General features: G+C 36.8%; 2 protein-coding genes across 4 annotated transcripts; one reads left to right on the top strand and one right to left on the bottom strand.

Annotated features, from left to right (window-relative positions):
* Window positions 1-40: 40 nt before the first annotated feature.
* LOC139121937 (bifunctional peptidase and (3S)-lysyl hydroxylase Jmjd7-like) lies at window positions 41-15,120 on the bottom strand. The gene is made up of 7 exons (XM_070687266.1): window positions 14,754-15,120; window positions 10,177-10,328; window positions 7,011-7,177; window positions 5,938-6,092; window positions 5,377-5,538; window positions 4,447-4,555; window positions 41-3,388 (listed from the first exon to the last, which is right to left on the bottom strand). Exons 1-7 carry the CDS (start codon window positions 15,056-15,058, stop codon window positions 3,212-3,214), a joined length of 1,227 nt encoding a protein of 408 aa, XP_070543367.1. The 5' UTR covers window positions 15,059-15,120; the 3' UTR covers window positions 41-3,211.
* LOC139121934 (zinc finger protein 532-like) lies at window positions 15,112-22,876 on the top strand. 3 transcript variants are annotated; one of them, XM_070687261.1, is made up of 3 exons: window positions 15,217-15,351; window positions 16,695-16,787; window positions 16,907-22,876. In XM_070687261.1, exons 2-3 carry the CDS (start codon window positions 16,761-16,763, stop codon window positions 20,342-20,344), a joined length of 3,465 nt encoding a protein of 1,154 aa, XP_070543362.1. In that variant the 5' UTR covers window positions 15,217-15,351; window positions 16,695-16,760; the 3' UTR covers window positions 20,345-22,876. The 3 variants fall into 3 exon arrangements, with proteins under 3 accessions (XP_070543364.1, XP_070543363.1, XP_070543362.1); XM_070687263.1 differs by lacking the exon at window positions 16,695-16,787 and having other exon boundaries at window positions 15,112-15,253; XM_070687262.1 differs by lacking the exon at window positions 16,695-16,787 and having other exon boundaries at window positions 15,212-15,351.
* The last annotated feature ends 5,053 nt before the right edge of the window (window positions 22,877-27,929 follow it).

Below are 27,929 nucleotides of genomic sequence, written 5' to 3'. Positions count from 1 at the left end.
TTGCAACATCATTTAGCATTGTAAGATCACAGTCATCACATTATTTATTTATTTATTTTACAACAATTTTATTTACATCATCAATACTTATGATTCATAAGAAGAAATCCAAACCATTTATTTGACAATTTTTTACAATTAGTCCCACTTCATGTAAATTGATAAAAAGGAAATTACATACTTATTAATCTATGAAAACCAGTTCATTCAGCCTATATATTCACATAATAAATGAAATAAGCCTCTTAACTCCATGTTTTCCTTCTCTGCAGTTAAGAGTTTAGCATGAAGATATGGTAATAAAATAATGTACTCTTTTGAAAATCAGCTACACCATCTCATGAAGTGATAACAATATTCTGTCATGCACTGCAATATCAAATCGAATTTTTCAAGTTTCAGACTCCTAAAAAAAATGTGATAGTAAGGCATTGGCAAGAATATTGGTCATAAAATAGCTATTGTGACACTGGTGGCTTCTTTCTAAAAGCCCTACAAAAAACTGAAATTTTTGACTGGTAAATAACACAGAAAAGACAACATATTTGGATTGCTCATCTACTACTTTATATGAGTTGATTATTAGGATCATGAATACATGTGACACTGACAGCATCTAGTGGTACAATATGGTTTGAACTTTGATAATATTACCACTTCTGTTCAACAGATCAAATACATTTTCTCGATTCTCCCTTTCAATACATTAGTCTGAAAATATAAAACGTTACGTGTCAGCGAATATCTTCAGATAAATACAAGGTGATATCTAAGCCTTGTCAATGAAGTGCACTGTGTATTGAGTACACCACATCTTTAATTTATTGTTGACAACTGAATTCTAGTGCGAACTAAAATTCAACTGGCAAATTAACATGACATATCTACATACATACATACTGATACAGCTGTGCAGACAAGTTGATCATAACTAAGTCAGTCTAAGGAAAAATCATGGTTTCCAAAAGATCAAAGATAATGGAAAATATTTGTACGTCACAGCTGATAGAGCTTTAATCATTTCACCATGCCAACAAAAGTTGGTACATCCATATATCTTCAATCTAGCTTTGTTTGGTTCAGCAACCATGCCTTCATCAACTGCATACCGGGAAATTAGAATGAAAGGATGAAGGTAAACTTTGCCTTGGCAATTCAAATTTTCAGATACTATGCTGACCTAACTTTTTGTGTTGAATGTTCAAACCAGTCTGGCATCACAGTCTCGTTTTTTGAAAATCAAAAATTTCATTTTCACCCATAAAGTTAATATTTTTAATGTAGAATATTGGAAAATTTAGACCATTTGTTGTCCTTTTACTATAATTTGCAAATTTAATCCTGATTTTGATTTTTTGATAGTGAAAGGAAATGGTTTAACATTACTTTGTGGAAGATTTTAGTACAGTTTAAAACTCTTAGTTTCACAGCATACAGCATGTCAAATTTCCAACAATTCGGATGTGTTGAACATCGAAATCATTTTGCAAAACTTTTCTACAGCTCATTTCTTCATAGTTTAAATCCTAATTTGTCAGAATACAAATATCACATAAAAAAATTGACAATGTCACCGGCAAGCAACCTATGTTTGTGCACGCTACAAAATGTTGTGATCCTCAAAATAAAGTTATCAGCAGAGTTGAGTTCTTGAATATATACCTGTGCCAAAGACACCACAGAAAGATTACACATTCACATAAAAAAAACTGAGATTCCCTCCAACACTAAAAATATACTTTTCTTGGACTAACAACATATTTTTAAATATGTCAATCTACTTACAAAGCGTGAGCTCTGAGCCTCTGGTAAGAAAGCTTGAGTAAAACATCCGAAGTGAATAAACACATTCCATGAAGATTTAATCCTTTTGATTTTTCTAATCAAAATTTTAGTGCAACATCTTACCAATTTTTCAATTTTCCTTTAAATTTTCTGATAATTTTGGAGCAAAAGCACCACTTTTCATATGCTACAGTTTTCTATCAAGATTTTTGGAAAAGTTTGAAAAAAACTGACTGGGTTACATTTTATAAAGGCAAAAAATTGTCTTTGACACTCAAAGGATTAATTAGCCATGCTTGATAAATAGTATACACTCACGTCAGTAGTAATGGCAAAAGCTTAGCATTTATCTCTCTAGATACAAGACGATACAAAAATATAAAACTAATATTATTTCACTTTTTTGAAATTGTTATATGTAATACCTAAAAACGAAGTCACTCATGAGTGACAAAATTGATCATAAATTATGCATTTTTGTAACGCAATTAACTCGCTCTCTTCAGTTTGAAGATTAAATCTTTCAAAAATTTGACATTATTATCCTTCACATCTGGATGATTTAATACACATACAAAAAAGAAGTAATTGTGGACATGAAACTTCAGATACAGTGAAAGGTGAAATCTTTGAGAACTTCACAGATAAATGTTGTCAGACACATTTGTAAATATTTTAATTCATATTCCACAAACGAGCTTAGTTTTATTTAAGTTTTTGACATTATCAATGTACAGTAAAAGTACATTAATCAGTGTCAGTGTTCTCCACAGTCTGAAGGCAAAGATGGATGGCTAATTAACATACAAATCTACACATAATTTCTATGTTAATTTGAATATTCATAAAGGCAATTTGCATTTAAATTACTCTCTTTGAGGTGGCCTTATGCTGATTTATAAATATAGACTATATCTTTATACATTAAGGCATTTATACAAAGAACATTTACAAACTTGTGTGTCTCCTAGTTCAATTGTACAAAGATTTTGGCGAGGGTTAAACCCTTTGCACATGAACATGAGCACATACCAGCTGTCATCTCATTCCATGATGTGAAAATCAGAGTTCCATTCGTAACAAACTGTATTGTTTCAATGCCATTTCATCAAAGAGGTTCAATCATACAATTTGTTGTCATCATCTCTGTGTGATTTCATGAATGTCTTGAAATGATCCTGAATATTGGCTGGAGGCCATCTATCGCCTGGTGTGTGGAAATTAGCCATGCAGCCTGCCCATCCAAAAACCTGCCATGGAGAACACTACAGCATATGTAACTCCTAAATGAAACTTGCTCCATTGTGGTCATGTTGTCAAGGTACATAGATATATACACACATCCTGACGTGTTTTGAACTTTACACAAGTGGTAGTCTGCTATCTGTTGTGTTGTTACATTGACTTTGTCACAGTGAAGATAAGACTAGAGTTCATCATGCTCTGCGGAGTTGTCCTCAGGGTAGTCTTCCTCTGTTCTGCCTTGATACGCCAATTCTCTAGATATCGTTGGAAATAACATTGCAAAATCATTGACTGGATAATTCAGCAATTCTTCTAAGGTCACGATACCATCCTTGTCTTCGTCAAGGGTTTCAAATGCCTGGGGATCAGAGTGCAACACTAATCAATATAAACACAAGATACATACCGGGTATACCATATGTATATGAATCTACTCTCCTCTGTCCAAGCATCAGTCCTCAATCTCTGGTTCTAACATCAGTGCTTGTTGACATTGAATACTTGCGTTATATTAGTGAGGTAAAATCAAATCTGCCCGGCTTTTACTGTCAGCAGCCAAGATTTCTGCCGAAAGTTTCCTTGAATATTAACTGCTTGACTGTCAATCACAAAAATGTGGTTGTGGAGTTTTTGACTGGAATGTTCACTGTATATCTACTATACTGGTAGTAGGCTTTATGGTGAAGTTCACAATTTTAAGGACAGGAGTTTGAATTGGTTGTTGTTTCCTCTTTGGATTGTTTTAACTAAGTGTATCATAGATCACGCGTTTTTTCTTACCCCATTAATTTCATTGTAAATATCATACACATAAATATTAAACACGATATCATCTTGAAATCTTGATTAAAATTGATATAATATATCAAGTTGTCAAATCTCTTCTTTCATCCTAATAAAATATTTCATTGGCCTATTATTTTATGTCCTATGGACCAGTGCATCAGCGTAGCCCCTTCACATACTACAGTGATCAATTCAAACATATCATGGCAATTCACCGTTGAGACAGGCCTTGTGGTTGGTTTTTTGACATTCCATTGTGCAACTTGCAAAGTAACACGCACTATATTCTGTGTTTCAGTGGTTGGCATCATGGTGACTCAAAGAATTACGGGCTGTAGATCTACACACACACACACACACACACACACACACACACACACGCAATGGATTGGTAGATACTAAGTTTGTGTGATTGACAGTGATGCTCTTGTCAAGAGTCATGCTGATACACTTATACACCAAGAAGATTTACATTTAATATCACTTCCTTTATTAATATTCATGTTTTGATAATTCCTTTGGTAAAGGCAGAAGCTCTATTAAATTCATCAGTCAAAGAAAGAGGATTCTGTATACCGTTTTTGATATATGTGAGATTAGCACAATACATGGACATGATTTTTATCTTACCACTTGGGCCTCTGTAGGGTCATGATCTGATGCACGGATGTACTCAACCAAATCTTCTTTTCTGATTTTTTCCACTTTGTTTGTGAAAAAATGATCATATATTTCTCCCCTATAATGAAAACAAGATGTGCAAATGTGAAGGCACAGAAAATCTATATAGATGCAAAAATTACTTATCATATCATGAATGAACATTGTTAATGTATATCATGGTAGCAAAATCAGTGAAACAAGAATGATCTCTCAAGTCATATGATGGATACAAACCTCTACTTGAAAGTGAATCTGGATAATACATAAATATACAATCAAACTCATCGTAGAATAGCCCACTTCAATGTCACAGTGCGCAAGGCAAAGTTTCTCACTAGTGCCAGTATCAGCTGATAGAATAGCGACAGTTTTATTGAGTGAGAGAAGATTTCTCGCTTATAATTGTATTTTTTGAGCTCATCTGCATATTTTATATGCTTGCATGAAATCAAAACTTCAACCACACAGATGCTAAAATACGTTTCCCCTAAGAATCAAAGCAATAGGTGTATCAGTTTTTCAAATTATCTAACCGGATCGACAAAAAGACATTCCGTTATTCACATACATACTGATGCCACACCTGTAATGATAACTTCCATTCATATATAATTGTGATATATATACTGACATAAAACTTTACAATGGATCGGATGGTGTTGTTTTGACTACGTCTAACCATCCCGCTAGACAATGTTTCAACTTTTGCAGAGTTCATTTTTGATGATTGACTCATGTTACCGCTTTGCTGTTAATTGCACCCGACAGTGTTGGCAACACCTCAATTTAGACAATATGTCTAGTTCGTCTAATGCCAATGCTTCAAAGCAATTCACTGTAAACTTCACGATAGATTGCACAGATTAAGGCTGATCTTCCATAGAACATTTTACATACCTAAACTGTTCATTACTATTGCCATACTCAAATGCTGACAATGGTTTGAATTCTGGTAAAGGTTCCTCTCCGCAGTCCTCATCCTCTACAAACTTCCACAGATGTGCAAACCAAATATTGACAGCAAGATTCCTACCTGATGAATTGACTTGATGAAACCACCTACAAAGAATCAAACAGTCATTCTCACATTTGCTTAAAGAGAAATGAGATCTGATTTGCACAAAGAATAACTGATTCAAAAATTAGTTTGCTGACGGCATTCTGATATATAACCTTATACAACACAGTTGAAATATGATTATCCAAGGTGTGATATGCTTAGACAGAGAACATGCTGACACTTTAATAGACAAACGATAGAAATAAATACCACAAAAGGATTTAAATAAATACACTAACTACATACATACTGGCACTGGATTCTTTCTGCCAGTCAGATATCAAAATTGACAGCAAAATGCTACGGCAAATTGGTTTGAAAGATCTAAAAGATACAGCAAACTTATATCACACAACACGGGTGTAGCAATTACGTGGTAACACAGTCTAGATACTTACTTGTATGGTATGAAGAGACAGTCAGATGGTAACATTTTGACAGAATACCACGGTACATCTTGTAATCCTGGGTATTTCACCATGTCAACTTTATCCACATCAACACCACAGAAGCTGCCAACGGGATTATCAATGTCAATATGATCCTCTTCTTTCTGTATTATTGAAAGAAAAACACAAACTTTTTGAGTCATTCATTCTTTTTATATGTAAGTGATGGAGAATATAGATGTACTGTTCACCAAGTGTGACCATTATTGCATGTATTGTGATATAAACATAAAATGTTATACCAGAATTCAATCGTCAACAATAACATGGGATATTATGCAGATATGGGCTGTATTGACAAATTGTACACGGCGGCATTCTGACATGATTTTTTGAGTAGAAAAGGAAACTGATAAATTTCAGAACAATAAAAATACTATAATATAATTTTTGTTGAATCTTAAAATAATGGGGTTAGTGCTGATTTCTCTAAGAATGACTGTTCCACTCAGAGAGAAGATTTAGAGAAATTCTCCTGATCTTGTCTTGATCAACACCCATGGGAATCGTCCCACACACACTGGGTGATATCAAGTCACATGGCTTGCTATGTAGTCATCATAGTGGAAGAAAATATTGTCATTCAAGAGATCAGCCCATCGGTGTTATGCTAATTTGCAGAAGTCTGACAAGATACTGGTAGAATCAGTGACCGTATATAATATCAACATCAATAAGCCATTATTGATGAAACAATCTTTTACTGTATAAACTTGCATAGAAAAACATTTTAAACTTTATCAATGCAAATTCAAAAGAATGGTCAGAAGAAGTTTTTATCTGAGACATTTGACAATTCCAACAATGACATGAAGACTGAAGATTCATGTGAATAACTGGAATACTAACTTGTTAAGTTTTGAAAAATTGTCATCGAAATGACACATCAGATCATGCTAGTGCATACAGCTTGCAGACTAACAAAATTTTACAACCAATTATACCAGAGAAAATAACATTTAAATCTACCTGGTATTTATTCAATGAAAATGGAAAACATGAAAACTACCAATTTCACTTACTCTATCAATCATGATGAGTTCCTTCTCTCCATCCATTATACAATTGATGTTATCAAGGGCATCGTAGTGTAACACTGATTTGGTGCCACCACTACTAAACCACAACACTGCATCTAAAAGTACGTTGGAAAAACCACAGAGGAGGCATCGAAGCAGCATAAAATCATCTGCCGGTGCAACAAAACACAACAACACAGGTGTTACAAATATCATGTTCATGGTGTGATATATAGCTCTCTCACAGACCCTCATCAACTATGCACTGTAGCTCCTTCTCAGTCCCTCATCAACTATGCATAGTAGCTCTCCCAAAGTCCCTCATCAACTATGCATTGTAGCTCTCTCACAGTCCTCCCCCCCTCCCTATTCGATATGTACATTGATATGCTTAGTGTAAACTGGCTCAGAGTACTGGTGCAGCTACATGTAGTACACCATGCTAAATACCCTTGCTCAGCCAGACCGTTGAGAGTCAGTATTAAGGCAGAGATAAGAAGTTACGTGGTAAACTCAGGGCTGTGAGAGAGTCTAATACTGCTTATAATCTGTGACAAATGCTTTGCAGATTACTATAATATTTACTTCCTCCAGGCTATATATTCGATGACAGCAGAAATGACCTTACATTAAAATACTGTTTCGACTGTTCATACCTTGACATATGCATGTGATAATACAACGTAACCACAATACAGGTGGAGGGACTGTGACTTTACCAATTATTGTTCACACTATCTGTAAACTCATTTTCAACTGAGAAAGAACATGTATACAGTGGTGGTGTACACACACAACAAAAAACAGACTGGGTCCCTATGTTTACGGCTGTATGTTGAAATCGAACAATTTATCTGGTGTACGGGAAAAACTTTACCATTCTTTCAGTGTTGTGTATTTCAGTTACTGATGTATACAGTACAGGGAAAAGCAGATGAAGTTGTGCTTTGTGCTTGGAAAATGACAAATTTAGTGAAGGCGGAAAGAGGTGACGCTGAATATCTCAAACTTTACTCAGGGAAGACGACATTGTAACTTTTGCTGCTGAATTAGGCACCACATGCAAGTAAAGCAGCAACTCTTGGAACAGGGGACTCGTGCTTGTTGTTTATTTGTGTATGTTTGTTTGTGTGTATGTGTTTGTGTTTGTTTATTTGTTATTTTTAATAAAATAACAGCGAAAAGCTGTTTTGTTAATATTTGTCAATAAAGAGCAGTTTATTTATTTGTTTGTTTGTTTATTTATTTATTTGTTTGTTTGTTTGTTTGTTGATACGTATTTCCGATGGTTAGGGTTAGGGTTAGGCTTAAGTTAGGGTTAGGGTTAGGGTTAGGGTTAGACTTATTCACTCCCTCTATATATTGAGACATATAGAGGGAGTGAATAAGTCTAACCCTAACCCTAACCCTAACTTAAGCCTAACCCTAACCCTAACCCTAACTTAAGCCTAACCCTAACTTAAGCCTAACCCTAACCCTAACCATCGGAAATACGTATCAACAAACAAACAAACAAACAAATATATAAACAAACAAACAAACAAACAAACAATAAATAAACTGCTCTTTATTGACAAATATTAACAAAACAGCTTTTCGCTGTTATTTTATAAAAAATAACAAATAAACAAACACAAACACATACACACAAACAAACATACACAAATAAACAACAAGCACGAGTCCCCTGTGCTCTTGGAACAGCTTGCCAATGGACAAATTTAGATCAATTTCAGTGTTTTTACTCATGCCAATGTAATGGTTTCATTGGCAGGACTTTGTCCATGTTGGTGGAAAAAAAACATGAAAGGGCTTGTAGCTTTACTATTGATGATATACCGGGTATTTTTACTATTTTTGTTTGTATGTTGATAACTTCTTGAAGTTCTTGGGCTACCCCCAAAAAAATGTTGATATGCCTACTACAGTTTGTAAATTGTCAACACAAACATTTGTACGGGTAAACTCCACTATTATTGTCTACATTTGAATTGTATTCCCAGGTAGAATTCACTTGTCAACAACAACAACGTAGTTAACACATGTATATGTACATATACAGGCTGACTAGACAAAATAGCGAAAACAATCATTAAAAGTTACGGCTACTTTCTCTTTGATGAATATCCACCATAATTCTTTGAATTCTACTCCCTATTTGCATGTTGAATACTATAGACCCTTGAAAAAAAATCCGCTTGTGTCTATGGGAACACCAACTACATGTATTTAGCTCATTGACACACCATCTGTGACCTGAAATGTAAGGTCATTGCTAACAATTCATTCTAGTCTAGACCAGAATTAAATGCTACCACTGCTGGCTCTTTGATGATATTGTTATGCCAGTCATTCTGCCATGTGACTGCCTATTCAAATTTGCAGATACTTATAGCATTAAAAGTTCCAGTAAAGCCAATCCTTATTTAGTATCATGGACTGAACTATACAGAGCAGCAAACTTTGCATGATGCATGTTGTCATAGCTACAATCACGCATACATTGCATAAAAAATTAACATGATATTTAGATAAAACGTTGGCAGGATTTAAAAATGAGCCTGGAGTATGATTTACATGTATCGTCCAAACAGTGCTTAATACTCCCAGTTTTCATTTCAGTTTGTAAAGCCATCTGCAGCATGTACCTGTGATATTTTAGTATTTGTGAGTGCTACAAATAATTCCACCCCACACGGATTTGCGATGTCATGAATTTATAATGATCTGAGAATTTCAGTGAACAGATTGTGATATCACTTCATGTTTGAATCAATGTTTATAAGTAATGACATCTACAAGGCATGATTTGATGTTTAAATTATAGATGCGCATTTTTTGATATTCATAAATACATATCATAATCCAAATTGAGTAATCTTCTCTGAGATCTGTTTTCATCAATATTTAAATGCTATGGCTATTTACTGAACATCGATCTGGTGTAGCTTTTCCAGTCACTTTAACCACATTTTTGCAATGCATATCCTCGCGCACTTTTTTGTGGAAAGATTCAGCCAGCCCTCACGAGATTGTTTGTGATGAAGTTTCAGATTTTATAACACAGTAATTCTGACAAACATATTACATACTGGTGTTTCTAGGGAGGCAACTGTTTTTCGATAAGATATTTAAAACAAATTATATTGCACATAAATAGGATACTAACCTTTCATTTGATCATGTAAACTTTCCACCATATATACATCAGATGAGTTGTAGATCTCAAGGAAACGTCGAAACTTCATGTCAAAAAGGCTCAGTGATCTGTTTTCTTTTTTACCCTCCTCAACCTCTACATTTATTTCACCATACTTGTCCCTGTAAAATAAAGCAAATGATGTTTACAACCAATGATTGTTGAAGAAAGCTTTACAAAACACTTATGTGTTTTTATGAGGTTCTGTACACCATGCGAGTCCAATAAAGGGCCCAGGGTTTCTCTACATCAATACGGCCAAAAAAATAACCTACACAACATCAAGTTCAAAAAGTACCACATTGGCAATGAGCGACATTGACAGTAGCTGTGGGTCCATAGCTGTGGTGTTTTCAGACGGGATTCCTGCCTTTTACCCCTTTTACTGGCTGGTTTTGACTTTTACGATTTTAACCCCACCAACACATGGGGTTAAAATCGTAAAAGTCAAAACCAGCCCGTAAAAGGCAGGAATCCCATCTGAAAACACCACAGCTATGGACCCACAATTACATTGACTGATGCTGATATTGACTCGTGACCCTTAAATTATTGACAATGTGAATATGATCAGATATGATAAGGTTTGGTTATTCCTAAAACTGAAATGGAATAACTCGTTTCTGTAAACAAACAGCGCAACAAACATTTAAAGGAGTGTTAAAACATAAATATTTGCAATAATGTTGTGATATCTACACATATCAATGTAACATCGCAAACATCAATGGACATGAAGAAAGATTAATGGGCACAGAAGGCATTTTGCATTTATCACTAGTGACATCGGTAGTTTTTTCTACAATGTTTAATGTATTGAATATGTTAAAGGTCAGAAGTTCAAATTTGAACAGAAACCCTTAACGGCTCATTGAAAAGTGGTTTGAAAATACATGTTCTTATTGTTGAGTGGAGAATGAGTTGTAGATAGTCAATGATACAGCAGGTACACGTTGATTTCGTATCAGACTAATATATTTCATTATTGCAGCTACAATGCTTACAGGCAAGCCTTGCCACTTCGACGCCTGGTATGCATGTTTTTTTACACACACTAAGCGTTTTAATATCACTAACACTGTGCCCATCGTCCACTCGCACGGCTTGTTAACCAGACAGGAGTCTTCCACTAACTACGCCGTGCGTGATCACGCTGATATACTGTGCGAAGGAAATCTCATAGAACTTGAAAATCAGGCGGACCAATCACAGCACGCGTTACATAAACAGAGAAATCCGAGATGCCGCCGGCAAAGTGCAGAGTGTGCAACTGCGACATAGACCGGGGACATAGATCAACGAACAATCTTCACATCAACGTTTCTCAGTCACTCACTTGGCATTCTAACAAAGTTTGCGGAGGACTTGATGATCGTGTTGGATCGAGGTACATTTGTAAACCATGTTTCGCCGAAGTAAATACTTTAGCTAAGCTGTAAGATAGTATTACAAATTTACACTGTCGCTTTGAATGCGTACGGGAAGAATTAGAAATGAAATGTAAACAACGACAGCGATCGCTGATTGGCTAGTTACTGGTCTCGTACAGTTGTGTGGTGGCGCTTTAAAAACCATGATCTGCGGGCTCGATCGGCCAAGGCCTGATTTCGGGAAGCATCCAGCTGCCCGAACAGCAGGCCTTGGCAAGCGAAGATGCACTGTGCCTGACTTTAATTTGGATGAGTGTGAGTCAATAGCCATCTGGTCGTAAAGACATTAATTTGCATCCCAGACTGGTGATTATCTGTCTTAAGGCTTACAAGTCAGATATACCGGTATTTCGGTGTCGGTTTTCTGTTGTTTATCCTATACAAACAATCCAGTCATTGGGTTCCTTCCTGTTAATGATATGAAAATGTTAAGTGCGTGTAAAAAACATGCATACCAGGCATCGAAGTGGCAAGTCTTGCCTGTAAGTGTTGTAAATAAGCGATATCGATTGGTGTGGTAACTAGTGATAAGGCCTATGGGTTGGCTCGCACCGATTCTGTGGCAATGAGCCCTTGCCCAAGGGTAATAGATAGGCCATAGTACCACTGCATATGAACAGCTACTATATGTAATGCGTATTCCTACACTGCCCACATAACATGGAAACTAAACTCAACGAGGGAAGACCATGCGATTCACACCATTTTATAGGCTAGCTCCAAATTTACAAGGTGAAAATAGTTGAGAACAGCACTGATACCTGTTGGTAAGGGACTGGTCAGTTTCTTCAGCCTGGGGGGGGGGGGTGGATTCATGGGGGGGGGGGGGTCACCCTGTTTTTGACTTTGGTGATAGGGGGGTCACCATGTTTTTGAAATGCCCAATAGGGGGGTCAGTGTGTTTTTGAATTTTGACACAGGCTCATCATTGCCTAAAATGCTAGTGTCAGCCACAAATTTCATCATTCAGTTGTATTTTTCGGCGCGCCCTTCGGGCGCGTAACTTTAATAATCAGTCATATTTTTCAGCACGCCCAACTTTAACATATCAAGCATACATATATCAGAGATATCTGTATGTTCAATATTTTTCAGCGTGCTCTTCAAGCGCGTTACTTTAATATATCAGACATTTTTCAGCATGCCCTTCAGGTGCATGACTTTAATATACAAGGCATATACATCAGAGATATCAGGATGTTTCATATTTTTCGGTGCGCCCTTCGGGCGCCGTACATTAATAAATCAGAGATATATGTCAGAGATATCTTGATGTTTGCTAAGTGAAAGTGTATACCGTTATGAAATCTGCATTTCATATGAAAAGCATGACAAATTCCTGATACTTCTCTGTTCTCTCTATGAGAATTCAGTATGAGAAAGCAACATGCACTATTATTTCACAATATATATTTGATACAGTGACTTATTTTAGAGATAGAAAAATGACAAGATATCTTTCCTTCTCATTGATGCAATTATTTTCCTGTGTGTCTCAGGTTTTCTGTACAAAGATGCTTTTTTATGAACAAAATAACAGTTAAAAAAGGCAGTTTTTGTCATTATTAGCTGTGCTTTTATGGTTTCAATGTTACAAGAAAAGGTCCTCTCAGACACTGCACACATCAGATTTGGCTAAAAAAGCTCTCTAGTCTATGGCTCCTCAGGAGATTTAATTGGATGGTTGGCAAGTCTTAACACCCATCAAAGTTTTTGATTCACTGCTTTTTCCTCTTTGATATTAATGATTGACATCCATTTCTGTACAACAGTTCAGGACATCTGGTTAAAGAGCATAGAAAGTGTGAAATACATTCACAGCTCATTCAAAATACAGCTCATTCAAAATGTACTGTATTCAAACTTTAAGATTGACACTTTGAAATTCCTATCTTACAACTGACCTGTCAACAATTTCATTAAAACATAGAATGACTATTTAAAATATAAATATATGTAAAACGTAAAATATAATATATATATATAATTTATGTCCACCTTTTGTTTTATCTATGTCGCGCGTGGGGGGGGTCACCCTGTTTTCGAAATTTGGATAGGGGGGTCACCCTGTTTTCGAAATTTGGAATGGGGGGGGGTCAGCCACTTTTTGACGTCGGCAAAAAATAATCCACCGCCCCCCCCCCAGGCCGAAGAAACTGACCTGTCCCTAAAAAGGGGACCTAAAAGCAACAAGCCTAACAATTGAAGTAAACAAAGCAACAACAAAAAACCCAACAGACTATATAACAAAACTAATATGTAAATAGCGCAATTGTAAGACTTCTGATAAACCTACAGTTTTTTTGTTTTCTTGTTTGTTATTCAGTTTGAGGTCGTGTTTTAAGTTGTTAACAATGAGGTCCCTGCACAACTTAAATGCTAGTTTGCCACCCAGCGTTTTCAAAGTTTCAGCACGTTTGAGTGCACTTGTATAAATTGTGGTACAGACCTTCGGCTCGAAGAAATTCGAAGTAAACATGCATCTAATGTTTACTGATTCTCTTAGTCGGAGCACGGTCTCTCTGCTCGAAGTTAACTGTTATTGGCAGTACTGTGAGTGGTATAGGGCTGTGTGTTTCAGCAGGGAACAGCACAGCCCTGCCACAGACGGCTATAAACACAGAGTGCGCTGCCGATGTACGAACAAAACTATCACATGAATAAGAATATTTCACACTGTCATGACTCGTCAAGTCACTGCGAAAATGAAAAGCTTGCACCAACATGAACTCCTACAAACGGAACTGGAATATCCGGAAATGGTGTGAACACAATCACTAACTACACGTCGACGATCGATCCCAAGTTTCAAGTCCCACACCGTGCAATGGAGCACGTGTACACAGAGTATCGGCGACCTACGGAGTGGCAACTCAACACAGACAACTTTACAGAGAAATCCTAACCAATTCCTCTCTACAAAAGTTGTAAATATAATTGAGGTAGACGCGAGCTTCTACCTCCATAGACATACAACGCTTTGGTGACGTTCGAGATCGGGAAAACATGAACAAACACTACACTGCAAGTTGCTCTTTCTTTATTATCTACTACCAGTTCACGCCACCATATGTGTGCACTTCCTCGTAAACCAATGTCACCCCAATGATGACTTACCTGAGATAGTCATCGTTCCAGGTTTGAAACGCCTTCATGCGTTTGGCCGCGCCGCGAAAAAGTACGGGCTTGCCCGGGAAAACATAGTTTTCAAAAAAACTATGCGGGTCGGGTACGTAGTCTAGGACATCTATGGGTTCTTCTGGGGGTCTATGTGCGCCCAATGGTTTCATGTGGCCTGGTAGCTCGTCTCGTGCAAAGTTACCACCTACGACGGAACTTGGCGTCCCGGCGTCTAATTCACTTGAACCGGCGACAGTTGAAAGAAAGATGGCGAGGAACCATTTCCACGCGATCACTTTCATGGCTGCAAAGTACTATGTGAAGTTTCACGGAACTAGCTCTGCTCTAACTGCCACAAACATACACTATAATAGTTCCGGGATGTCATCAAACTTCGTCAATATATACATGGCTTCCAGCTACGATGAATGAATTGTGGGAAATAAAGAGAATGACGGGTAATCACGTGATGTTGGCGTCCATCATGGTCCTGCAGAGTAGGTGTATTTTGACTGATCTTACAAACTATGGGAATTGGTAAAAACAACCAGTATTAAGCCCTGTTTTAGATACATTTTCTATTGTATCGACCAAGGTAGGTGCCACCTCGTAAATTTCCGAGTAGAGCCGGACACATGGTCGGTGTTCGGAGTTCGCACCTCATTAATTATGCAATGCATGCTTTCGTGGAAGGTGACAACTCGCAGAACAAAAACACCGGCACATCCGTCCAGTTGCACTTCAATGTCATCGAATCATTTCATTTAAAATATGTGGGAAAGGTATAGGGATCGCCAGTTGATGTTTACTGATGTCATATTGATTTTAGGACTTCCATAAGAATGTAGTCGATATCCTGCCTGGTCAGAGTCACCAGTAGTATATTGTCGAACTTGAAGATGACCTTAAGCAGGTCATCCGCGTCCATTACAATTTACTCCTTCCCATAGTCTGAATGTAAAGGCTCATTATTTTGTTTGACTGTACGAAACAGACTGCAAGCAAATTATACATATTGATGAGGGCAAGCAATGACCAAGAAGCTCAAAGTTCCCACAATGCAACACAGAAGCTTTGCCCCACTTCATATGCAAACACTGTCGAGGTCACCATACATTGTGGTGTTTTCCAGATTTCATCTTTATCATTGGTGTGGGTGCTTTTTCACACAATTTTTAAAGTGATTCAACCTCTTACTCATGAAAACAACGAAATAATGAACAGCAACATTATCAGTGACCAAAATTTCAACTTATTCACATTCCAAAACAGTTCACTAAAAGCTTACCGCCTTGTTCCATACATTTACTGTATAATGAAAATGCTGAACCCTATTAAATTTTGCAAATGGTTTAGCTTTACATAAACTCAGTTTTTTGAATTTCATATTTAACCAGGAATTTTTTTTGATACACTCATTGTTCATTAAAGGAGATGTAAAATATAAAACATAACATTAACAGTTTTGATGAACAATCAATGTATTAAACAAAAGCATTTCCAGACTACGTCTGAGAAAAGTCATATTTTTCAACCGTTTGCACCCTGACCCCCTGGTACTGTATGACATCATCGGACATTTATATCTGAGCCGGGTTCAAAGGGTTAAAGGTCTGTGTATATGTACAGTATTCAGAACTGGCTTCCTAGGGTGTGAAAAAAGGACTTTTGTCTTGAAACATTGAATACCTGGTATTGAAGTAACCTCTTCAATACGGTATTACTAATAGGTGAATGAAAATGTTGCTACTGATTCTATCATACCATATAATAAACACCTTAAAATGTGTCAGCTGAGTGTATTGTAATTTGATTTGAGAAATGTGTTTGATCATGAAGCAGGCTGAGTCATTGAAGTTTTGATAATGGAAACAATAATAATTAACCAATATTGTACAAAATATATGTCATTAATATCAGATCATTTTGAAATCATAGGGAACTGCTGCTAAATTACTTTGGGTTGTCTGTATCATAGAGGTCTGAGGGGCTTCCAACAAGAGAATGACCAAATCAGAAATGTACAGAAAGGTATGTAGTATTGATACAGTGTCTGCCCACTGTGCACTTGTTACATGTCAGCTCCATTACTGCTGCATCGCCAACAAACTCAATAATACTAAACTTGTATCCTTTTATTTTATTTTCAGTCGACAATGTCAACAGAAGTGAAAACTCCAGACTTTGACGACCTCCTTGCAGCGTATGATATTCCAGATCTTGCTGAGAAAGCATCCAGTTCTCTGAGCTCAGAGAATGCAACCGCCAGCTATACCAATTCTGGGCAAGAAGACGTCAAAAATAAAGGAGCAGAAAAGGATGTCAGTAAAGTTGTTAAAGAGAAAGAGGAAGAATCGGGAAAGGAAAGAGATGATGATGATAATGATGATGATGATGATACCATCATAACAGATGATGAAGATGACAAACTAGTCATAGATGAGAAAACGAAAACTCAAGAAAGCTCCGATATGAAAAGTGAGGCTCATGGTGTTGATAGTACAGATGATTCGACCAAAGAAAGCTCATTTGACATGAATGAAGAAAAGGAATCCAGTAATGTTGAAGGAGATGATGTAGTCAGCAAACCAGTATCTGAGAACAAAGAAAGAAATGACAAAAACTCAACCAGGAAACATAGTGTTAGTGATGGTGAAAAGAGTACGGTAGGGGAGTCTGGACAAAGTACCGCTGCGGAAGATGAAAACACAGATATTCCTCCCCAGCCTGATACAACATTGAAGAAAGAGACAATTGGACATTCTTGTGCAGCAGAACAATTGAAACAGTTGTCTGAAAGTTATATCAGAGATAAAGAAAAAGAGGCAGAGAAGGCAGCTGTTACTGTAGATAATACAGCCACAGCGTCAAAGGAGAGCGTCAACAGCAGTCGTGCATCTAACAAACTGACAGTCATGACGGCAACTACAACAGCAAGCCAAAAGATAATCACCTCTCAGGTGTTACAGAACAAAAGCCAGGTGAAAATTGCTCCTAAACCATTGGTGACCAATGTACAGCCGAGCAAACCGCTGGTGTCCAGCAGTAGCCAGGCCAAACCATTGCTTACTAGTGTAAGTACAGCCAAGCCTTTGCTCACTAGTGTTAACCCAGCCAAGCTTGTAGCAGTGACTGCAGCTAATAAAGTATTACCAACGAATGTGACAACTTCATCAGCACAAAAACTACTAGTATTGACTACAGGCAGTCCGGGATGTGTTACCAATGCTTTGAATGTTGCAAAGCCAAAACTCTCAGCACCTCCAACATCTCAAGTAACAGCGGCTATTGAGACTGCCAGTTCCATGATGAAGTCATCTATAATAGATGCCCTTGAAAACTCCGGACCCACAGTCAATGTTGTCGTTCCTAATAATCTGTTAAAACGTAGCAACCCCGTGCCAAGGTATGTACCAAAGATGCCACCCAAGGAATGGAATTTGAATGTGCCAGATGGCGGTTATAAATGCATGGAATGTAATGATGCCTTTGTGTTGGAAACAAGTCTATCCATGCATCTTGAAAGACGCAGTATGAATATTGCGTATGTCTGTGAAATCTGCAACAAAAAGTTGGTGTTTTACAACAAGTGTAGTCTTCTACGGCATGTACGACTCCACTATTCCAAATCTGCAAAGAACATAACCGTGTCACTGAAATCAGTAGAGGTGTCGCCACTCAGTAAGAACATCACGTCACTATGGCCAAGCAGAGATAGGCTGGGGTTACCTGCAAGTTACCAAGAAAATGAATCATCAATGCAAATGCCATCCCAGCCTCACTGCACAGAATGCAATGTGGTGTTTGCAAACTGCCAGGCAAGGAAACTTCACTTCCAGGCAAACGCTAACATCAAGTTATCAGAAAACTTCATCTGCAGTATATGCGGCCTGCAGTGCCCTAACAAGTGTTACTTTCAAGCACATCAGCGCATTCATCAAAACCAGTCACCATATGTATGTCCTGAATGCGGAGAAGAAAAATATGACCGTGAACTGTTCTACGTGCATCTGAATTCCACATGCATTCATTTTTGTCGGCAAGCTGTGTATAAATGCCCTCAGTGTAATGCTGGTTATCCCAATATCACTCACCTGAAAACACATCTCCAGAACTCACATACAGATAGTTTCTGCAAATGTCCAGTGTGTCCGATGGCATTTAAATCAGTGGAGAATATTAACAACCATATGCAAGCCCAACACAAAATGCCAAACCAAGGTTTCCGAGTCATTCACAAATGTCCGATGTGTGACACTGTCTTCACCCAAAAGAGTAACTTACCTGTGCATCTTGATTCACATCTCATGGGCAAAGACATGCGCATTTATGTCTTCAAGTGCAATGAATGCTACAAACATTACGATAGTAAGGAAGTTTTAGAGAAACATCAGTTGTCTGTTCACAAAGGCGCACAGCTGAAAGACTTCATCTGTGATGTCTGTCGCACACCATTCAAGACGTACCAATTCATGTTGCAACACAAAAATAAACACTTTGACAGTTCCAGTAAGCTGGTACCAGTTGTTAACCAAGCCCCTGTGTCGACCGCTTTCCCCAAAGGTCAGATGACCAGTACCAGTTCAGCCAGTGCGTTGCAGTGTTCTGTGTGTTTCAAAGCATTCCAGAAGAAAGACGACTTGCTGGCACATAGAAAAGAGCATGAAAAAGAGGGTGTGTTTATGTGTACAAAGTGTAACATGAAATTCTCACAGAAAGAACTACTTGCTGATCACATGCAGCAACATGAAAAGAAACCCGCTAATAAAAATACATGTCCAGATTGTGGTACTGTCTTTTCAAAGTGGGCAAATCTCAACAAACATGCTAAACACACGCATGGAAAGGTATCCCAGTATCCATGCCATCTCTGCAAACGAAGCTTTGAAGCTAACAAAAGCCTGCAAAGACACCTTCGCATAAAACACAAACTGTCTCATGCATATACGTGTTGGCATTGTGCAGATGGGAAGAAAACCTTCACAAAACGGTCTTTACTTGAGAAACACCTACTAGCAGTGCATAATATCATTGTCTCAGCCAAACATGGTGAGAGGCAACCTGGGCAAACTACCACTCCAATGTCAGGCCTGATCTCCAGAAAACGGAAGAGTACAAATTCTTCCGATAGTGGAAAACGAGCAAAATTTGAGTTCAGCTCTGAGTACAAGTGCTTCAAGTGTGAATTCACCAGCAAAGTTCGGAGTGAATTCCAGACACACATCCGACAACATAAAACTGACCAGTCTCTCTCTCAGTGCAGGGAGTGTGGAATGTGTTTCCGTGGAGATGAGTCGCTGAAGAAACACTTGTATATGACTCATAAAGTCAGAGACATTGGAGAATATGAAATGGCAGTGAATAGAGCTGAGCAGAAAGGTAGTAATAGTGACAGCCAGGATAGAGACGGCAAGACGGCAGAGACATGTAGTAGTGGGTCTGTCTTTAAATCTTCACAAGATTCAGCTCTAGAATGTAATGTTTGTTACAGGTCATTTGATAATGAAATAGCATTGCGAACTCACATGAGAAATCATGGCATGGCCTTCATCAGATCTAAACGATGCAATTCTGCTGATTCTCAGTAAAACCAACCTTTGTGTTTGCGTGTAGAGTGCTCCAAAAGCCTATTTTATCTGTCATTCTGATGTAACACATTTCAAGTGTGGTCAAGTTACATTCTGTGTATGGTAGATTTCGTTTGAACTGAATCACTGTTTAGAGACTGTCAATAGAAATGATATGGATACAAAAGAGATGTTTTGCAACAACTTTGTGCAAAAAGAGATCAAAAAAAGGATTAATGATACAGAAACAAATTGTGTTTCAGTTTAACTGTATGTCAAATACTTCGCCTTCAAGGAAATCAGCAAGTGGTTTTTCAATTAAATACTTTATTTTAAACTGTAATGACAAAAACTTTCTGAATTATAAAGGGTATATTGGTCTATATCGACATACTATTACATGATAATTCCTCTTTCCAAGTGATGGGTGTACTAATCTTTGTTGTATGATACCCTTTGCAGATTATAAGTAATAATTTTTTGGTTTGTAGATTAATCTATTCAAAAGTCAACTACCAATGATCACTTCTTTACTCATGGATGGAATCCATCAAACTTTCAAATATTTTCAAGTTGTCATATTTTTCATTGTCTATTGAACCCTTTCCATGAATAATGTACAGATGTTTCATACTAGATTAGATTTTTCAGCAGCATTACGAGTGTCTAGATATATGTACGCTTGTCTTGGTAGGATAAATTGTAGTGTTCAGACTTTGAAAAAATTACCAGTGTAGTGGGCACTCCTTAAAGTGGTCGGCTGATTCTCTCTAAAAATGATTCATTGAATTTCAGTGATAGAGCAATGGGGATTTTCACAGTGTCACCCTGCAACAAAGGCTGGTTTCAAGTTTACAAGCCTAGTATGTATGTAGTTATCACTGTAGTCAGTGTTAATTCATCGTTGTACAGTGGTCCTGTAAAAGACCAATCCTGTCAATGATTTGCAAAATGTGAGGCTTTTGTTCAGAAATTGTTAGATATCGTTACAAAGGAGATTTTTTGTATCACATTAAACTGGTACATAGATTATTAAGATCAACATCAATTAGAGAGTTAATTTCCAGTATTATATCATAGCTTTCAAATCAATGTACAGAGGTAACAATTCTAAAGAGTCAATATTGCACAGTTCCAGTTTTGCTCGGAAATTACTGATCAAGTTATACTTAGTGTATGTATCGTATCTTTATTTTCATATTGAAAGATGTGTAAAAAACGTAATGAACAACTGGTATCCAGTAAGTAGTGGTAAACTTGCATAGTGTTACGTGTACTTACGCTTGTCATGTTATAAAATTAGTTTCCATTTCAAAAAGACAGGGGTATGACAATGTATTGATCTTCAGTGTCAAAACTTGTGTTTTATAATATTTCTTTTGATACTATTTGAAAGATTTAAGAAGAAGGGAAAGGTGCATTGAATTCTGCAAGTGGCTTGAAATCACCAAATATTGAATGCATTGTTGACGCTATAGTTACTCAGTGTAACTAGAAAGAAGCTTAGCCAAATAACTGTGTTTATACTGGAGTTTATTTTGACTAGCTGATATATGGTTTCATATTTCATTTGATGAATAAGTGATGTGTTTGCCCATTTGAAATTTCAAGGCAACATCATCTGTTACACTGGGGTTACTCACAGGATTTCTTACTGCAAAGCCTTTCTGTTCTGTTTATTCTGAAAATTGTAGTTAGTTGCCATATGATGTAACACTGAGTTGATATGTCATTGAGAAGGGACTGTAAATTTGAAAAAGTTCTTATTTCATGGGTGTTTGTTTTGATAGATAGCTATTGCAGATAGAGGTGTTTGATTATACGTAACATACACTCACTTCAAATGAGTACAATCCGCCTGATCTGTCAATGTATCATGTTGAAGCTTTCCAGAATTACTCAAAAACTGTAATGTTCTCAGGTAGTTAGGCTAAATAAAAATAAAACTGTGTTTCTGGTAACATGTCTCTTAAAATTAGGACAGGTAGGTTGGAGGAAATGTTTTTTATTTTCATTGGCAAATACCCGTAAAATATGGTAAAATGTTTTTGATAATTAAATTTTTTTTGAAAATGCGAAAAAATGGTTAATGTCAGTGGGTTTAATACCAGAAACACATATTTTTTTTATTTGGCCTTTATATTGGAATGTAGATTTTGTATGATAGATTATGATGTGAAGGGATGTATGCTGTCAAGCTGACATCTCATCATAGAAATGTGCCTGTAATTTTCTTAGTTTCCCATCAGAACTGACTTTAGAGGTGGTGTCTCTGACCACATGACACAAATGTCCATGAGGAACAGACTGGTCGTAGCCAGAGTGACGGCTACATCATGATGTGAAGACAACATATGTATGGCAAATATTTCTTTGTAGAGTTGGTATCAAATCACGTGTTAGGTGTAAGAATGATAGAACTATTGATTTAATGGCACTGATACTGTATGGGTCAATCTTGAACTTCACCATCAGTAAAGAGTGTTTCGTGCATTTTGTAAATGTCATAAAAATCTGCAATGCAGTTTTCTTGATAAATAATTGTACATCTGACTGCTTGTTAGAAATATCAACCTTTCCTGTATGCTCTGTAGTACAAGTGAATTATACAGCTGCAGAAGTATGTATGGCTAGAGTAAATAATAGGAAAAACTACAAAATGATATGCAGTTCCATTGAAGATACTTGAATGTTATTATAGAACCTCCCCTCCCCATTAACCATAAAATTTAAGAAACTTATATATGGTTGAATTTTTTGAAAAATTTGTAAAATGTTTGTTTATGATGGCCAGTCGTGTTTGTATCAATATAACATTCATTTATTAACAAGATTTAGAATGTTTTGTGATTGATAAGACAAACAAGTAGCAAACAATATGACAGATATAAAACTTTTAAAAATCAGCATGATAAATTAGAAGTTTTGTCAATGACAATACCACTTGACCCTATTGTAGTGTGTACATTAAAGATGTCATCTATTTCAAATTCATTGTTGGCATACTGTAAGTTGCACAAGATGTTTGTAAACACTGTAGTTTTCTTTTAGTATGCATAATTTCATTAAAGTAAATTGAGTTCTAAATCCCAGTGTAGTTTTTTCCCCTTCTTAATGTAGAGGGCGCCCTTTCCAACTTTGTGATCACACTTAGACTATAATTATCCCAAAATTTCAAAATTGATTTTCCATCGCATTCATTGACGGATATGATAAGTATCACACATAGCTTTTTCAAAAACATAAACAAGGGTCAACACAGCCAAGTGACTCTGTATTGGCATCAGTATTAAGATGCTGTAGTCACAAGTGAAAACACTTTACCACATATCTACAACAAGGAGGATTAACTGATTACTTATTTTGGAAATTATGTAATCTTTGAGGCAATGCAGTATTGCTATCAAGGGGCTTTATCATGCACATAATGTTGAAAGTTGCAAAATGCAATGAATGAAAGATCTTTTTTCATTTTGTAATAGTCGCTGGCAATCTTTGATAAACCTTTATGATGATAACGGGGCTAATATCCAATATGTACAGCATTGGACTGAATATCAATGGCAGTAAAGTTTACTTCATTGTAATAAAGAGATGAGAGCTGTCCAGCTCATTCCACAAAAAATATCAGCACTGCAGATCTCACTTTGCACGGTGTCAATACATGTCCTACAAACCTGTCATAGATACCCACCAGTACATTGGTATTTGTCACAATCACCTGCCGTGTGTATAGTATGTGGCCTTTAATGCACAAATTTGAACCTCATTTGCTGGTATCTTTTCCAGCTAAAAGCATTCCTTTCTGGTTAAATGTGCTTGTTTTGCACGTCATATTTTTGATAAAAATCTATGTCGAAAGGTACATACCTGTATTTAAGCTAAATAAGTATGTTCCTTAAAATTGAAAGACTTACAAGCTTTCACACCAACTTTTCTTGACCAAACTTTCAACCATTCTTTTTCACGTTTGCTTGTTCTTTATTGTTCTTGTTTGTTCATAGTTGCTTCACTATATCTGACCCACTGCCAATCAAGATCATGCTCAACATAGACAAGAACATGACCAATTAGAACAAGTCATTGACAATGACATAGTCCCCACTTGTAATAGGAGTATTAGTCTTGATGGGGCAGGGAAATGAGGTCATTAAGAAGTATCGCGGGAGTGTATATGTTCAGATCTATGGACACATAGGTCTATGTCATTGTTCCCAATTTGAAACAAGAGGCATGTCTAAGTTATGGTTCTAAATCGGGAAAAAAGATCAGACCTCTAGCTGTATTGGCCAGCCAAGAAATACATATGTGCATAATAAATGAGGTACAAAATGTGACATCTTAAGGTCTATTATCCTATCAAAATTGAAGCATAAAGAACTTGTGGTTACTGAGTTATGCATATATATGCATATTCAAGGTCAAAGGTCATCAAAGTCACGTGACATTTTGAAAATAAAACATTGTATTGCTAATTAATCCATATATGCCAAAATTCAGACCTCTAGCTCTATTGGCTTGCCCACAATTATATATGGGCATAATTAACGAGGTAAAGCATGTGTTGTCATAAGGTCTCCCATCCTACTAAATACAAGTCATCGTTGATGACACAGTCCCCACTTGTTAACGGGTACTTTGATTACAAGTCCTCAGGGAGGATAGAGTCCTCTTTATTAGGTCTGTGATAAAAATACTGTGATACAGATGGCACTCAATGGCCAAGAATGAGTTCCATGGTGATGAAAACATAAAACCAATTTAGGCCGCTATCCTAAAGGTCATTAAATGAGTCAACTCGGAATTAGTTGACAGGATGTTGCAAAACATTTTTTCATACAATCCTAACACTAATAGATTATCACCGGTACCATATTTCATAAAGTTTAATGCAGTATTTACAACACTATGAGATCAACATCTGATCGTCAATATGACGTTGTATTTGTGGATATATCACTCTAATTAGGAAAGTTCATTACATATGCAATTACAAATTAATTAAAATGACACTGATAAATGTCTTTTTCACTGTTAAAGCAATGTGAGCTTAACATCTGTACAAAGTGTCATGAAATTTGATGCAGTATTTCTTGACATATCAGCCTAATTATGAAACTTCAATAATTGACATGATACTGCTAAATGACATGAAACAAATTGACGAGCATGTATGAAATAGGTCAATGTCCTTGTACCAACTTTGAATGATACTGGTGGAATATGTCTGAGTTATGGCTCAGTACATGAGAAAATCGTAACAAAATCGCCGCCACACAGCGATATTTGATCTTACTGTTTAAAAAATCAACATGAATATGTATGACATAAGTCAATGTCCAGGTACAAACTTTGAATAAAATAAGTTGACACTTGCCAGAGTTATGGCTCTCGACATGAAAAAAACCATAACAAAATTGCCACCATGTGGCCATATCAGACCATATCGAGAAACAAAACGACGTACATATGTATACTATAAGTCAATGTCCTTGTACCAAGTTTGAATAAATTTGCTTGTAGATGTCTGAGTTATGGTTCAGGACATGGAAAATCATAAAAAAATGGCCACACGGTGGTCATATTGGATCGCATCAAAAAACAAATTGACGTGCATATCTATGACATTGTTCAATGTCCTTGTACCAACTTTGAATAAAATTGGTTGAAACATGCCTGAGTTATGGCTCTGTACATGAAAAAATCATAATAAAATGGCTGCCTGGCAAGCATATTGAATCGTATCACAAAACAAATCGACGCGCATATGTATGACATAGGTCAATGTCCTTGTACAAAGTTTGAATAAAATCAGTTGAGATATGCCTGAATTATGGCTCTGAACATGAAAAAATCGTAACACAATGACCGCACAGCAGCCATATTGGATCATATCAAAAAATACCGCAATTATACGGTGTCGCTCACATTTGATCAGAATTGGTATATACCAGTATGGGTACCAAAGATCAACAATAAATGTTGTTTCTGTCTGTTCAGTGCAGGAAAATTCTACGTTGATGTTATGACAATGACTTCTGCACAGTACAACCAGAAAAACAACAAGAATGACAGAAGTTTGACATACCCGGGTACTGCTACAGAGAAATTGATGTTTTGATCAAAAAAAGGGCAAAAATTGTCCTAAAAACACAAATATTGAAATTTCACCACATTTTTTGCAAACAGCTTCTCAGTTTGTCAAAACATGATCTGCAACATTTCGCGAAATCTATCAGCAATATAAATCACTGGGCCATAAGTAGTTACAGCACGCAATCTTATTTGCGCTAGTGATATGGATGTACATTGTATCCTCAGACAGCGTCGAACTAAAAAAAATTATAAATCTGAAAATTTACTTAGTAAAGAAAATTAGCACAGCTTTCCTCATTTGGAAAATTTTTTTTTTTGAAATTTACAGTTGTAAAAAGAAATGTTCACAATTTCATTGTGACCACCCCCTCCTAAGATCTAATGGTCCGTCCCTTAGTTTGAGCAGGTCTGTTAATATGTAACAGTTCATAAACAATGACAGGAAATGACTACAGGTCAGTGGAGTATCCTGTTCAGCCATGGCATGCGACCACTCATGAACATTTGCAGAATTTCCCTTTTTCTTACCTCATTTGCACATTTTTGACACTGATGTGTTCATTTGAACAAATTCACATCTCAACCCCTACATCTACCTGTACACCAAATACTGAGACGGTAGCTTTGGCGGTATGGGAGCCTTTGTGTGTGACGGACATACATCTGCACATACCCACAAATATACAGACATACAGACGCCACTCAGACTCATCATATAAGCTCTTTTTGGTATTTATATATAAAACCAAATATGAGCTAAAAACAAATTGACGTGCATATCTATGACATTAGTCAATGTCCTCGTACCAACTTTGAATAAAATCGGTTGAAACATGTCTGAGTTATGGCACTGTACATGAAAAAAATCGTAATAAAATGGCTGTCTGGCGGCCATATTGGATCATATCACAAAACAAATCAACATGCATATATATGACATAGGTCAATGTCCTTGTACCAAGTTTGAATGAAATCGGTTGAGATATGTCTGAGTTTAATGGCTCTGTACATGAAAAAATCGTTACAAAATGGCCGCCTGGCGGCCATATTGGATCATATCACAAAACAAATTGACGTGCATATCTATGACATTGGTCAATGTCCTCGTACCAACTTTGAATAAAATTGGTTGAAACATGTCTGAGTTATGGCTCTGTACATGAAAAAATCGTAACAAAATGGCCGCCTGGCGGCCATATTGGATCATATCACAAAACAAATTGACGTGCATATCTATGACATTGGTCAATGTCCTTGTACCAAGTTTGAATAAAACCGGTTGAAACATGTCTGAGTTATGGCTCTGTACATGAAAAAATCGTAAAAAAATGGCCGCCTGACGGCCATATTGGATTGTATCAGAAAACAAATCGACGTGCATCTGTATGACATATGAAGTAATCCTTGTACCAAGTTTGAATGAAATCGCTCCAGGCATCTGTGATATATCTGCGTAAACGGACGCACGCACGCACGGACAGGACCAAACCTATAAGTCCCCCCGGACGGT

Source organism: Ptychodera flava, chromosome 21 (assembly GCF_041260155.1).
Source record: "Ptychodera flava strain L36383 chromosome 21, AS_Pfla_20210202, whole genome shotgun sequence".
NCBI lineage: Eukaryota > Metazoa > Hemichordata > Enteropneusta > Ptychoderidae > Ptychodera > Ptychodera flava.
This window is presented reverse-complemented; position numbering and strand designations above follow the sequence as displayed.

Bases quoted from the DNA above. Each gene is read 5' to 3' on its own strand.
- LOC139121937 (XM_070687266.1), bottom strand. From the start codon at position 15,058: ATGAAAGTGATCGCGTGGAAATGGTTCCTCGCCATCTTTCTTTCAACT. The intron at 10,329-14,753 runs GTAAGTCATCAT...TTTATTTTACAG, and splicing joins TGGAACGATGACTATCTCAG to GGACAAGTATGGTGAAATAA. The intron at 4,556-5,376 runs GTATGTAAAATG...TTTTCATTATAG, and splicing joins AATAGTAATGAACAGTTTAG to GGGAGAAATATATGATCATT.
- LOC139121934 (XM_070687261.1), top strand. From the start codon at position 16,761: ATGACCAAATCAGAAATGTACAGAAAG. The intron at 16,788-16,906 runs GTATGTAGTATT...TTTTATTTTCAG, and splicing joins AATCAGAAATGTACAGAAAG to TCGACAATGTCAACAGAAGT.